Genomic DNA, 15,393 nt, shown 5'->3' with positions numbered 1-15,393 from the left:
ATCGCTCTCTCCCTCCCTCCCCCCATTTCTCTTTGCCTCTGTTGTGTGTTCACCCCGATAGGCAGCTAAGCCCCACACAGCCACTCACTCAGTCCCCCCCAGTGGGAGGGGGTAAAAGTGATAAAATGCATGGGTAAGATAAGGACAGTTTAATAAGGAAAGCAAAAGCTGTGTGCACAAGCAAAGCAAAATAAGGAATTCATTCACTACTCCCCATCTTACTTTTCCAGAAAAGCAGGGCTTCATCAAGTGTAGTGGTTACTTGGGAAGATAAATGTCATATCTCCAAACTTCTCCCCTTCCTCCTTCTTTCCCACAGCTTTTATTGCTGAGCATGATGGTATTTGGTATGGAATATCCCTTTGGTCAGCTGTCCTGGCTGTGTCCCCTCCCAATCTCTTGTGCACCCCCAGTCTACTCACTGGGGGTGGGCAGAGCGAGAAACAGAGGTCTTGATGCTGTGGAAGCACTGTTCAGCACTAGCTAAAACATCGGTGTGCTATCAACACTATTTTGGTCACAAATCCACACGAGCTACTACAAAGAAAATGAATTTTGTCCCAGTCTAAACCAGTACATCACCCTTTCTTGATTTTGCCAACTTCCTGGCAACATTTTTTCTCTTTTTTTTTTTTTAAAGAAACAGTACAATAAAAGTCTAATTGAAAAAATACATTTTTCCATTGGAATTTTCCATAGCTATTTTATCTACATGTCTCTCAATAAGTTTAACTCGCAAACACAATAAATGAAAGCTGTTATCAATACAGAATATCAACAACTGTAACTGTTGTTAAAAGACATTTTATGGTATCCCACCGTGTTTCTGCCAAGTTAAATGAAAACACTGAAATTGACTTGCAATACTACAATAAGTGTTATGGCACAAACTTCTCTACATAAGTCCTTCAGATTAAAAGGCAAAGCATTCCTGACAATCTGTGACAGAGTGAAATCCAACCAGCATTCAACATATTAAAGACCAGGAAGCTCCATGCCATTAAATATTTAGGTCCTTCAAATACAAAACCAAAGAAGCAAAACAAGACAGACAGACAGACCCCACCAACCAAACAGAACAACCTTACCTTTCACAAGCTCGGACAGTCCACGCAGCAATTATCCATAATGAGATACTAAAAACCAACAGTACGGTTCCTGGACATATTGTCATTAAAGTCTTCATAACAAAACGGGTATTGAAGTTTATCTTATTTAACGCTCCAATGCTTCTAGATGATGCATCAGTGAAGAGCTTGCTATGTAAAAGCATAACTCTGGCAATAAGATACAGCCTTAAGAACATTGGTATAGATAAAATAATATCCACATCAGCTGTTGTTGTGGATGGAGCATAAGAAAAGGCAAGCCGGGCTGTCCATGTGAATGTATAGTTCCCAGGTATGGGATGTATAGCACATACAAGTATTTCCAAGCAGATAAAGAAAATGCGCTCATAAGTCATGGCTATTCTCCAGTCATCTGCTCCATTGTCCACCATGAATAACTGAAATGATAAAACATAAGGTTAATTTTAGTATGCCATTAACAAACCTTGTTATAATTCCATTTTAAAATACCATTGTTTTCAGAGCTGCTAATGACCACTAAAACCAAAATAAATATGTCACTTCAGCAAATGACATTACTAAGTCACTACTAAGAAAATGTCATTTTGGTTAAGCCAAAAATAATGTTTTGGTGAACCATTTTTAAAACCCTATATGAAACTGAATTTCCACATACTATTTACTAAGATTTTTTTTTTCTAATTTTTGTTTAGTTGTCATTGTTGATAATACTCCATGCCAATTTAAACCTCATCCCTTCAAAATCAGTTGCTTATTCCAAGTTCATAGAATTAAGAAGAATTTAAGAAAGGCTTTTCAGGATGGAAATCTAAATCACAAACTGAAAATACTTTCTGCAGTACAACATTTCTTCTTTAGAACATATCAGTGCTTCAGGCTGGAGAGATTATAGCTTTAGTAGAACTATTCAAGCTCTCTTCAAACTTCAGGTATGAATATAAACCAACACAGGCTACAAAACCACCCAAGAAACTACATAAAGACCCTAAAAGATAACTCATAGTGAAAAATCAGTTTAACTGTACCTCAACTACTAGCAATACCTGAACTGGCTGTTTTAAAGTTAGGTCAACCATGTCTAAATGAACTGTAGTTACACCCTCAAAGAAAAAAAACAAAAAAAGAAAAGCAGAGGCCTGCAAACACCAGAGCTGCCTAGGCAGCCAGGTGAGATCTATTAGATGTACGTAGGTCCTTGCAGAATCAAAGCCTTCAGTTTACCACTCAGGAACAAAAGTAATAAAACACTTCACACTGTTTAGTAAATGTTGTTCCTGAAGATTTACTAACTAAATACTTAATTGAACGATATTTGTTACTCGTAGAGAGTAGGGATATGCAAGGTAACTTTTCAAAAAAGGAAAATAATCCATAACAACAAAGAACGTACAATCTCAGCAACAGGAGATGACCTTCACACCACTTCAGGTCTGAATCTAGACAAGGCTGTTCAGTAAATATGTAATAGGAAACAAAAAACTTTTGCAGGATTTTTAAAACTAGATTATTCAAAAACTTAGAAGTAATTTAAGGGGTGAGAAGGTGAAATACACAAAGAATGTCCTTCTGAATGTAAGAAAAGTATTTCTGGCATGCTGCACACCATATATAGGGCCAAACAAGCAATTCCTCATCTACAATGCTTTTTGCCCCTTTCCATCCTTCAAAAGTTTAGAAATGCAAGCCTGAACTCTCAGTTCAAAAACAAAAAAAGCCCTAACCCAAATTATTTTTTTTTTAATTATTTATTTTTTTTTCTTCCCCTTCATGTTCCTTCTGTTTATCTTGGGTATAGTTCTTACCTCCACTGCAATACTATTAAAGCAAAAGAAACATAATGTTGAATTAAGCTAAAGAAACACGCTCGGTGAATTCAATGTATGCAACATGAGCACATACGCTTTCTTTTGCCTGTGGTCTTTCTGAAGACTTTGTATGCTAGATATAAAAATGAAATTCATACTGGCAGGAAGGTAAATCTATCTATTTATTTATTACCAAAAGGCAGTTGGTTTGCACTTAGCAAATGTATTATTTGATATAAAGGGCCAAACTTTCAAAATACAGTGAGGCTCAAGTGCATTTGATTCTTGTCATTAGCCTGTAAATTCTGTCAGTCAGATCACACAAATGGCAAAACAGCTGTAAAGAGGTCCAGGTATTTAGAGCACCCAGAATACCAATGAATAGTAACCAGTTTAGTTGAATATGAGGTAGATAATATCAAATCCCTCAAATGTTGTGGGGTTTTTCTGAAGAAAAGAATAAACGAATGACGTGGCTGACCATTTCAGTTCTCAGATACATATCAAATACATGTTAAATCAGCAGTGTTTTCATATTTCATTTGAAGTTGCAGAATATGCTGGAAAAGCAATGGTCTTTTGTCCTCCCTTTTTACCTACCGTCTTCACAGATTTCAATATGAATACTGTATGCAGAAAGGCAATTAAAGAAAAATGATACCTTAAGTATTGATTTGATTCAAAAGATGAGAATAGAGGAATGTTGAGTTAAACTTAGACATCAAAATATGATCTTACAATTTTCATAAAAGAAAATTATAATTAATCACTTTTCTTAAAACTTTAGGATGGATATCATTATGAAACATATACTTAAGAACATATTCAGTTGTCAGCAGAAGAAATCCTAATACGTTACAAAGAAAGAAGTTTCTCAGTAGTGCTAAGTGGAATGGGTTATGTTTCCAGGCACAGAAAATCCTTATCAACTCGACTTCGGCTAAGCCAATTGCTTCTAAGAAAAATAATATTTGAAAGTGATAATGTCTTCAGCTGTCACATAATGAGATTTAGGAGGTGAAAACACAGAAGGTAGAAAGCACCAGAAGCCATAGAGGACCACAGAACCAGTACAAATATTCCTATTTTAAAAAAATAGTAACATTTCAAAACCATATTATGAGCTAAATTTCCATACAAATCTGTGTCTCTAAATTCAGTCCATGAAATACAGGAATACCAAACATTCTGGAACAAAATAGGCTGTGGATAACAAGTCAGTTGGGGTGTACTGAAAATAGATAGAAATTAGTACAGAATTTCATGTACATTTTATATGCTCGCAATTATGCAACCTACTAGATGCAATTGTTAATTTTTAATTTGGAAAGTGCAATGGTATTTGCGTGTTCCTGCTTGCTTGGTTGTGTATATTTACTATTCAGAAAGCAAGAAGGGAAAATGAATGAAGGAGAGAAAGAACAGCTCAACAGCACAATTTAAAGTGGAGGGGTGTGTGTATATTTTTTTATATTTTTATATATGGGGGGGTGTGTGTATATATATATATACACACACACACACCCCCTCTCAGCTGCTTTCAGTCAATTCTGTTATAATAACCATGCATTCATTTTACGATGCTACTCCCCATTCAAATGGGGAATGATGCTGCCAATAAAAAGAGAGCTCTTCCTATAAAATTGAGTCCTGCAGCCTATGCAGAAGGCCCAACTCCAGTCAAGGTCAAAGATGCTATGCCTGCTCATAGCTTTCAAATTTCTTATTAATTACTAGTCTAACATTGAAATCTAATTTATGTTCTTCATCAGTGTTCTATAAAGCTTCTTCAAATACAGAACTACCATCTGTTTTTACTAAGTCTGCACTCTATAAGACAAATTAAAAAAAAAGTTCTTTTCATCTGAAAATATATAATGCATTTCCAACATGTGGTATCTAAAAATAAGACATGAATCTTAAACTATGAATAAACTTCTAACATCACACAGTATAAATGTAAAAATAGATAGCACAACATAGATATTAATGGGCATTTGTGTATTTACATAACGATTTGTGTTAAGTTCATATAACACCAGATTCGAAAAAGAGAAACAAATTCAGAGTAGACAGATTGCACGCAATGACAACTTAGATCAGAGACTCCCTGAAGCTACTTAAAAGAAGAGAAATTAATTTTGTAAATCATTAGTATATCAAAACAAATTCCTAGCAGGTTATCTATCTGAGGATGTTGGTGAAAGCAAAGTGCAAGGAAATTGGCCAGTTTCTCTGCGGTCCTGGTAGAAGAACAAATGTCAAAACAGTATCACTGCTCTGCTGTAAGGAACAAAAAGGAAGCGATAAACAACAACAAAGTAGCATCGGCTGTACTCCTTGAGGCATTCCTTGCAGAAGGAGAATCAACTGTACTCACAATGGCACTGTGGCAATTTAATTTAATTTAAAAATCCTAATTTTAAATGGTTAAATACTGGAGTCACTTTACCCTTATAAAAGAACTGATGGAACTATGACACAGACTAGCAAAATATAGCCCCTGTGGCTTCTGTTCTACCAAAGTTTTGACCAAACATTTTTCTATAGCTTCTAGTCCCCAAAATATCGCTTATGCAACTAAAAACAGCATTATAGTCACAGAATGTTAGGGATTGGAAGGGACCTCGAAAGATCATCTAGTCCAATCCCCCTGCCGGAGCAGGAACACCTAGATGAGGTTACACAGGAAGGTGTCCAGGTGGGTTTTGAATGTCTCCAGAGTAGGGGACTCCACAACCCCCCTGGGCAGCCTGGTCCAGCGTTCTGTTACCCTCACTGAGAAGAAGTTTCTTCTCAAATTTAAGTGGAACCTCTTGTGTTCCAGTTTGAACTCGTTACCCTTTGTCCTACCATTGGTTGTCAGCGAGAAGAGCCTGGCTCCATCCTCGTGACACTCACCCTTTATATATTTGTAAACATTAATAAGGTCACCCCTCAGTCTCCTCCTCTCCAAGCTGAAGAGACCCAGCTCCCTCAGCCTCTCCTCATAAGGGAGATGCTCCACTTCCTTGATCATCTTTGTTGCCCTGCGCTGGACTCTCTCCAGCAGTTCCCTGTCCTTCTTGAACTGAGGGGCCCAGAACTGGACACAATATTTCAGGTGTGGTCTCACCAGGGCAGAGTAGAAGGGAAGGAGAACCTCCTTGGACCTACTAACCACCCCCCTTCTAATACACCCCAGGATGCCATTGGCCTTCTTGGCCACAAGGGCACAGTGCTAGTCCTCAGAGAGGAAGAAGGTATTAAGTACAAATGATTGAAAATCATATGGTGGTTGGAGATAGACATCTCAAGCCTTTCCCTAACTAGGGGATGAAAAAACACCTTCTTGCATCATCAGAAGGCATATAATCAAACGGTCTATAAATTATCCAAAGGCCTGTCCTCGATCTTGGAGACTCTATAGGAATTCCTGAGGACTCTACATCCTGAATACAGTGCCACAGAGCAGAGAAGTTAGTAAGTTTAAGTCTTATATAAAAGCCATGAGGCATCAAACACCTTCTGCATGCAAAGCACAGAAGGCAAAGAATAATGTTTTTCACAAAACTACATGAAGGCCTTGTTATCTTATATTTTCCAGAATGTTTCCCACATCCAGAGTTCAGACCAAATTTTCTAGTAGGCCATTAGAAATTGATCCACAAGATCTTGTGGATATAGCTATCTACACGAATGAAACATTCTTAGTTTGTTCAAATTGAGAAACTAGACTATTCTATCATTCGTACATGTATATGCACATACACACACCCCCCTAATTATAAAAATGTCAATTTAAAAGTATGATTGTAAAAGTCTGGTACTTAGTTTCATCGTAAAAATGATTTTTTTTGCATAGCATATTTATTTAAATTTGGTATCTCTGTGCAAAATGAGTTTTTCATGGCTATTGATATCTTGCTATATGTGCTGTGTATGTCAGTGCACGTAAAGAAAATTTCACGTCAACATGTGCTGGTGGATAAGTAGGCTCAAAATGCTTCCCTCAAAGACTGCATTAAATCTGACCATCTCAGGAAGAGATGTGTAACTGAGGCTCCTTATGGTCTTTGTGTATCATATTTTCCAGTGTGCAGCATCAAAAACTTCACATTAAAATATACCTGAATAATATACATCATAGTTCCTATGACAGGGCACATGCAGAGAGGGACATAGCCACAAACATTTCAATAAGCACATATGTGTTACTCAACACGCTTATCAGGTTTGTCCATGTCTTTTTTTAACCTCTGTCCCTCAGCTCATTATAAAAACACTAGCCCAAATACTTGATGAGATAACAAAGGCAGGACACAATCACATAAACTAACATAAGATTAAATTCTGCCTCCCCATATTTTCCTTCTGTTCTAAATCAGATACTGACAGTATTCTTTTTTGCTTTCTCTCTCCAAAGATATTCTGAGGCATTGCTCAATATTTTTAAATGCTACAGGCCAGACTTTTAGCTCTATCATTTGTCTCAAACAACTGCGAAATGGCTTAATCCCTGACAGCCCGTGGTGCCAAGGAACCATTACAACACTTAGCAATTGCTGGGACATATGGAACTTCTTTTCACATAGTTCTCCCTGTATGTATGTGCTTCAGGGACCCAAAGAGGGTGAGATGCTCCTAAAACTGCCATTCTTTCTTCCCAATAACCTTCTATGCAGGTGACAGTGTCAAGAAGTGAAATCCAAGGACTCCAAGGAAAATAAAAAAGAATGTTCCTAGATATCCAGATTTCTTCCCCAGTGCTATAGAGTAGAAGGAATTCCCAAGAAAAGCATTATTAATAAGATATTCCATGAGGCAATCTCCTACTTTAATTTAGTTTGGACTCCTGATGGAACAATCACACTTGAGCTTCCTCAGATTTTTAAACAATGGTGAGATATTTACTCATGTTGATATGAATTGTTAGGAGCCTTTGAACCAAATTGGAGGTCCAGAAATAGAAGCCCACCACTCGGGGTTACCATATTCATTTGACATACTCACTAGACCCATCAGTAAGTGACTGAATTAAAGTTACTGAATAAGGAGTTCTTTCAAAGTCAGTGTCCACTAAAGGTATTTCTTCATTTACATAATATTCTTCATTTAACACTTATTCTATCATATAATATATTCAGACCCCACTCCCTCCAGCAGGGTAAAATACAATGAGAATGAGCTCCTTAAAGTTACAACATTCAGAAAACTTCCATCCAGTGCCAACAGTTCCCAAAAGCTCCTGTGACTGGGGTTGACAGTCAAAAATGTTCTCCAAGCAGATGCAGAAGGAACATGACTTAGTAAAGCTCTGAATATAGCATAAGTGGAGGAAGATAAATACAGAAAGAACAGTTTAGGTAGGAGTCCTGTTCCTTTCCTTTGCACAAACAGGCAAAATGGGAAAATGGGACCAGTGCACTAAAGAAGTATTTTTATTGTTTTATACTATGCATTGCTCTGTTATTTAAAAAAATAAAAGGAAATGTATGTTATTACGTAACAGATATGTTTACTAGTAAATAGACTGGGTGACCCAGAGCAATCCAGAGTAGCTGCTCCGTACAATTGATAGAGATGGAATGAAAAACATGCATAGTTTTAAAATCATACTGTTGTTCCACAGAATCACAGAGTCTAAGGGCAGAGCAGGTTATTTGCCTGTAGCAAATCTTTACAAAACATTCCACCAGCTAAGCTAACTTAAATACAACTTGTTTAGAACCCGACTTCCATCTGCTGACACTCCACACTACCCCCTGCTTCTACTGGCCTGTTCTGGCTCACTCTCACTGCTGAGAGTGTAGCTGGATATCAGCTATGCCAGCTTTATTACACCTGAAAGGGAAAGTGGCAAAGAAATATTGAATGGATTGCTTAGGTTCCCTTTGCACCTTCACAAATACGAACAACAAATGAATACATTGAAAAAATTACTAATAAAATATTTCCAAACCAAAAACATCTCTTTAAAAACCTTTTATGGTCTTGTAGGTGGTCAGCTATAACTAGTGCACTAATCTTAGCAGTACTGGGATAGAAACATTAGTCAGATTCCAGAGTTAAGAATGAATTTAGTTTTGCAATTCCAAGACTCTGTATGAAGAACATAGCACATCTTCCCACAAAATATCAGTACTTTTTTACAGAACTAATTTTAGAATGCGTCTTGTAAGAAACCTAGTGCTCTCTGTTGTATTGTATTTTTCCCCATTTCAAGTATCTCAGAAATAAAATAACTCTAATTCTACAGTGTTCTTGTGGAAGCAAAATTCACTGAGGAGAACTATCTACATTTCAGTATTTTTATGTTGTTAAATTTAAATGATCATTTTACAGTTCTTGATTTAGGATTTGTTTTTCTTCATTGATCACAGAAATTAATTTGTTCTACAGATCACTGCATGAAGAGCTGCCATCTCCCAACACGACTGCCATCAGCCACTGTTCCCAATGTGAGAGAAGCCTTACTTCCTTCAGGGAAGATCAGCTTCACTACTACTGGGAAATCAAGAACCAATTAAAAAAGGATATATTCACTGAAGAAACTGGCAATATTTTTGCAAGGTGATAGGGGAAACAGAAGTTAAAGGAAGAAATACTGAATCTGAAGCTAGATAAAATGAGCTAATTTATTCATTCTGACAAAGGAGTACACCTGTGACTCTAGACTTAAGAACAGATTGTTAAGGAAAGATAAACCTGATGTCCTGATAAACTTCTAACAGCCTCACTAAAAAATGCTCAGAACAAGGGTGCATTTGAATGGACAACGCTAGGTATTGTCAGGCCAACCATTCAGTGGCCTGACCATTAGATACAACCTCCTCCTATGTCTCAAGGGAAGCTGTTGGAAACAAGCATCTTCTACATTTAATTTCAGTGCAAAAGGCCTCGGATCCTTTCAGTCACTGTTCGTTAGATGCTTGACCAATGTTAAAGGATTTTCTGTCCTGCCTTCTGTGTCTTATGCATTACAGTGCTGCTTTTCAGAGACAGTGGGCACCTGTAACTTCTTCCTGGGTCAACACGTGACAGCCATCTTTCAAGAAATACCAGGCTGTGACAGAATACCCAAGACAGGCGATTAGAGAGATCTTATTAGCAACCTTAGAGAATTTTGGTTTTAATCCTTTGTTTTGAGTAATATAAGGAAGTGCCAGTAATACTTCAGGAGATGTACATTTTAAAAGCATTTCTATCTCCAGTAGTACAAGAGAGAGACAGAGAGGTCTACTTTCTCAGTAGAAGTAGAAAAAAAAAATGCAGCTTTACCATGTGAACTGTTATCATAAAGTTTCTTAACTTCCACCTGGAAGTTAATAGAACAGTAAGTTGTCTAGAAACAACAATTTTAATCATGTCGTATGCTGCTATTTTAATTACGTAAAATATCATGAAGCAACAAACTGTTTATGCATGAAGTGGGTAATTTATACATTGTAAAGTATTATGATAATTGGATGATACTATCTTCTTAACTCTTCCCTCCTCCACCTCTTCAAAAGTGTATTTCTCAACTGGAACAGTAGTCGGAGAAATACCTGTTCTAGGCTGGGATAACAATGAGTTACATTTTTCCTACCAGTCTTCCAAACTGAATCAACAAACACACAAGCTTAGAGAGCAAGTAAAGAATATTTCATCATCTCCCAAGTGTGATGTTTTTAACAATATTGCAAGCATGACAACAATGAACCAAAAGGAGAATACACAGATTTGGGGTTGTCACCATACTTGGCTCCAACATCATTACTGTTGTTCATCTGGCTTTTTTCCTGGGAGAGGGAGGGAGGGAGGTGAAGGAAGCATTGTTTGTGGTTTTATCCTCTTTTCTTGAAATGATCATGTAGGCTAAGAATTATAATTTTAAACTACCTGGTTTAATTTGATTCTTATTACAGTCTTAACATTAAGTCACATTTAATAAATAATAGCTCCTGAATAACAGGATAACTAATACACTAACTAATAATAATAATACATAATAACACTAATAACTAATAATACAGAATAACTAATAATAACACTAATTGCAGTTATTATTATATGAATAATAACACTAATAGCTAATAATGCAGAATAACTAATACACTGCAATCACTGAAAACCTATTTGAAGAAAGCATTTTAACATTTCCAATATTTCACAAAGCTGCACGGTTTTGTCTAAATACTGCAGCTATGCTATTCTGGAGACTCAGGTCTGTCAAATGCAGAGCTGTTTCACAGAATATAAAAATGAATCTGTTTTGCTAATAGGTTTAGAATGCAAGGCTAAAAATATGTCCAAAATTATGCATGTGCCGTCAGGCAGCAGGAGAACCCACCTGGCTGTGCTGCCGGAGGGAAGCTGGGGAGGCTGGCAGCTGCTCTCCCTGCAGCACAGGTTGCTCTGAGCCAGGCCCAGCCCAGTCCAGCCAAGGACGCCCAGGATAATGTGCAACGTGCACGTGCGGAGTTGTCTGCGGTGCTGAAAAGGAGGCAAAGGACACACACCCCACCCCACCCCTTATATATTGTAGGTGCTCCTGTTCCTCTACTGTTTATAAACTAAAAAAAAATAAAAAATAAAAAAATAAAAAAGACCATTTATATCACATCCATATAATATTCTTGTGAAGAATCCCTATAAGTCTTCTTAAATCTCCCAACTCCCTTAAAATAGGATGTTCAGCAGGTCTGGGACAAGCAAACTCACAGTTCAGTTTAACTGACAAACCGACTGTTTTGAAGACAGAACACATAGGCAAGGTCATTTAAATGGACAGACTACAGTCACCTGCTATACTGTTAAGGCACTACCATGGAGTTGCTTGCTGTTTTGGTTAGCAGACAATTTATGTCATCAGGTGCTTCTAAATATTAAATCTGCAAGCACTACTAATTGCAAAACTTTCATCTTATTTGAGTTCATGTTTTGCAGGAAAATCTACTTTTCTTTCAGGTAGGTTTGCTTCTATCAGACTATGAAACATACTACACTGCAAGCAAAATACATTGCCATTCTATTCTGTACAACAAAATTTATTGTCTTGATGAATTCCTGCAAATTTACATTATACTTACCGATAAAGTCTAGGTACTTTTCAGAGAAGAATAGGAAAGGAATGATCAAATTTGAACAAGATCAGCAAACAGCTGGTGCTCCAGGATACAATCAACCAGCTGTGGGCATGATTCTACAGACCTGATTCAAGAAACAGTCCACTGCACACAGCAGGGTATTTGCCTGAATTAAAAGCAAGTATCCTTTCAGAAAACAGTCAGTTTTAAAGATTATTTAAAACTTGTTTAAATAGCTGCCCATCTTCGGTATTAATGCAAAGAAACTGGCTTCTGAGCCAGAAATAGTGTTTTTCATATGTAAGCTCTGCAGGATAGGATCCCATTTGGCAGAGTCTTCGGTAACGCAATACTTCTCTAACAGTAGCCTAAGTAGGAGACTGTGGTGCCCTTTCATATTAGAACTACAGCACAGAAGAAGGGTACTATACAATTCTTAATTTCTCTTTTTCGTTAATTGGTACTGCTGAAAAAGATGTTCTTGCCCTTGAAAACTGACATTTCTGCCTGTAGCCCAAGGTATCTCTAATTAGACATAGCAAAACCACCAATGTATCTACAAATAAGGTATTTTTCACTTCAAAACTTTGAAAACTCTCTCTTATATGTTTCAATTTAACTGAAATGTCAAATTGCAATTTCTTGATCCAAAAAGAAAAAGACAACTGAAATTAGCACTAAGTACCTGGGACAGGACATGTGACAGTATTTTTAGACTTACTCTATAGCTTTGATCATTAAATTCCCCTTACCTTTAGCCCTACCTGTCTTGACAGCTTTCCTCTGTCACATTTCCTAGTGGCTGCAATTTCTATGGCATTAAATAAAACAAATCCAAAATAAGGTTTCCCCCCTCTTTTAAAATATTCTTCTAGTGTATGCTAGCATCTGAAACAGCACAGTGAAGATTACATACCTAGAAGTTACTGATGCCTCTTTCCTAGTAATTAGCCCTGCTATGCAGAGAAAATGCACAGCCTGACATTTAGTCACTGGGAAATAAAAGACTGTTTCCCTACATCTGCTACAGAAGACAGCAGGTATGTCATAGAGAAAGTGTGCTATAACCTCAAAAATAAGTGATCCTACTAGCATAATCGCAGGTAACAGTCCCTCTAAAGGCAATGCTTCCTAGCACGACTGTGTCCACGTAGCCCATCTTATTTCTCTGCAGGGATGAAATACATTCACTGAACTTCAGGAAGCACTAAGTGATTCTTTTTGTTTTCTGAATCAGCAGGAAATGCAAAGTACTTACCACAATAAAGCCTTTAGAAAAACTGACTCTGCAGCCACAGATATGTAAACGCTCAGCAATTCATAAAGTGAAACATTACCTGAATTTCCCTTGCATGGTATACAATAATGAGCCCAAGCAGGATAATCGTGGAGAGGCTAATAAGGCATTTTAGAGCGAGGGAATACAGAGACTCCTGCAACAGAAAGACACCACTGTCCGTCACAGACCCACACGCACGGGACCGTTCCTGCCCCGCCGGGCTCCCCAGCCCCACTGCGAGCAACGGAGCCCGGACTGGGAGGGGAGGGAGGGTCGCCTCGCCTTACGGTATCGGGGCCGAGGGACACCTCACGGCGGGGCCGGGGGACACCTCGCCTCACGGTTGCGGAACCGCGGGGGGGAGCATCTCGTCTCAGGGCGAAGGACCAGTGGGGCCCCACGCGGCGGTGCTGAGGGGGCAGGGCACCTCAGGGCGAGAGACGCCTCAAGGCAGGGCCGGGCGAGGGCCGAACAGTCCCGCCGTGCTGGGCTCTCGGAGAAACGAAGTGACGCCGGGGTCGGGCGGCAGCCGCCTTTCTGCGCGGATCTGAAAGACTGACAGGAGAGTGCAGCTGGCTGCGGAGCCGCCTTCCCCGCGAACCGGCCTCACCCGCGGGCCGGGGCGGGCACCGAGCCCGCGGCAGGGGCACGGGGCGGTGGCGGGGGGGGAGGGGAGCGTGAGTCGGGCTGCGTCGACGGCGCCGAGAGCGAGAGGAAGGCGGTCCGACGGCGTGGCAGGTACCTTCGTGTAGGCGCCCCAGGACAGCTCTGTCTCGATCACCATGACTACGATGCCGAACATGCCGAAGATGAGCGCGTAGTCGCTCAGGCGCTTGCGCTTCTCGAAGAGCGCCCGGCGGTGCCCCAGCTTGTAGCCGATGTTCTGGTTCTTCTTCTTGCTGGACTTGCTCCCGCCGTTGTTCCTGCCGCCGGAGCCGTAGAGCGCCAGGTTGTTGGAGTTGTTGTGCTCGGGCTTGGAGACCACGATCTCCGGAGCAGCGGATATGGGGTTGGCGAGCGGCGGCTGGAGCGACTGAGGCTCGGAGTCAAGCTCGTGCAGGTTCCTGCGGGATGAGCTCAGGTTGCTGAGCGGCCGCATGATGCCGCCGTTGTACCTGCAGCTGCTCATGGCTACTTCGGCGAAGGGATTGCTCTCCCGACGCTGCTGGTAGTGGTGATGGTGGGTGCTGCCGCTGCTGACACTGCTGCTGGGACTGACTGCCTGCTCCTGCTGCGGGCTATGGCACTGGTGGTACTGGGGACAATGGTGGGGCTTCCTGGACGAGCCGGCATGGTTGGAGGGGGTGAGCTCGCAGACGTTCAACTGGCTGCCCTGCCGGGAGGAGGCGGAGATGGAGAGCGGCGAGGAGCGAGTGCTGAAGGCGCCCGAGAGGGGCGAAGAAGTGCGGAGCAGCGAGGGCAGGTTATCCCCCGCTGCTGCCGCAGCGGCCTCATAGCAGGTGCAGTTGCACTGGAGGCATGGGCTCTGCTGCTGATCCTGTGACTGCTGGAGAAGTCTTTGCTTGTCCTGGCCGTGCTGCTGCTGCTCGGAGCAGAAGCCCGGCTGGAACTGCAATAGTGTTTCCATGTCAGAGGCGTTAAAGCCGCAGAAGGACCAGGTGGTGGTGGTGCACCCTGCGCAATGCGTTATGGTCGGCAGGGGAGAGTCCTGCTGTCGCTACGAAGGGCCCATTCCGGCTTCCGTAGAATCCAGACGCTGCGTCCGATTGGTCGGGCGGACGAAAACAAGAAGGAGACCGGTTGCGGCATGAGGCATCCATCCGCCCTCCCCCCTCTCGCGCGGGGATCCCGCCTTGCCACCACTCCCGCCACCTCGCCCCGCCGCCGGGGTGCCCTACGCCACAGAAACCTGGGGTGCCCCGAGGTGGGCGGAGAGAGCGCTCGCTGAGCTCGCTTTCCGGGATCTCCCTCTGCTTCTTGGCGTCGCCGCACACATCCGCGCCGTCTCCAGAACGTGGGGACTGGCGCTGCGCTCTGAAGCTGTCCAGCGACGCCCCGCCGCTTCCCGGAGACGTGCAAAACAGCAGCGCCCTCGCTCCGAGGCCCTTGTCGCAGCCCCGGGGAGGAGGTGGCTCTCGGGGCCTGGCGCGGCCTCAGGTCGTGCCCACAGGCCATCAGAGAGGTCACAGGAGATCTCTCCTCTCCTG

At 41.1% G+C, this 15,393-nt stretch overlaps 1 protein-coding gene across 1 annotated transcript; it reads right to left on the bottom strand.

The window, feature by feature from the left end:
* Positions 1–754: 754 nt before the first annotated feature.
* LOC136115733 (small conductance calcium-activated potassium channel protein 2-like) lies at positions 755–14,958 on the bottom strand. Its single transcript, XM_071801650.1, has 2 exons — positions 11,211–14,958; positions 755–1,507 (listed from the first exon to the last, which is right to left on the bottom strand). Exon 1 carries the CDS (start codon positions 14,811–14,813, stop codon positions 13,671–13,673), a length of 1,143 nt encoding a protein of 380 aa, XP_071657751.1. The 5' UTR covers positions 14,814–14,958; the 3' UTR covers positions 755–1,507; positions 11,211–13,670.
* Between the last annotated feature and the right edge of the window lie 435 nt (positions 14,959–15,393).

Source organism: Patagioenas fasciata, chromosome W (genome assembly GCF_037038585.1).
Source record: "Patagioenas fasciata isolate bPatFas1 chromosome W, bPatFas1.hap1, whole genome shotgun sequence".
Classification (NCBI taxonomy): domain Eukaryota; kingdom Metazoa; phylum Chordata; class Aves; order Columbiformes; family Columbidae; genus Patagioenas; species Patagioenas fasciata.
The sequence above is the reverse complement of the archived record's forward strand: the minus strand, read 5'-3'. Positions and strand labels throughout refer to the sequence as shown.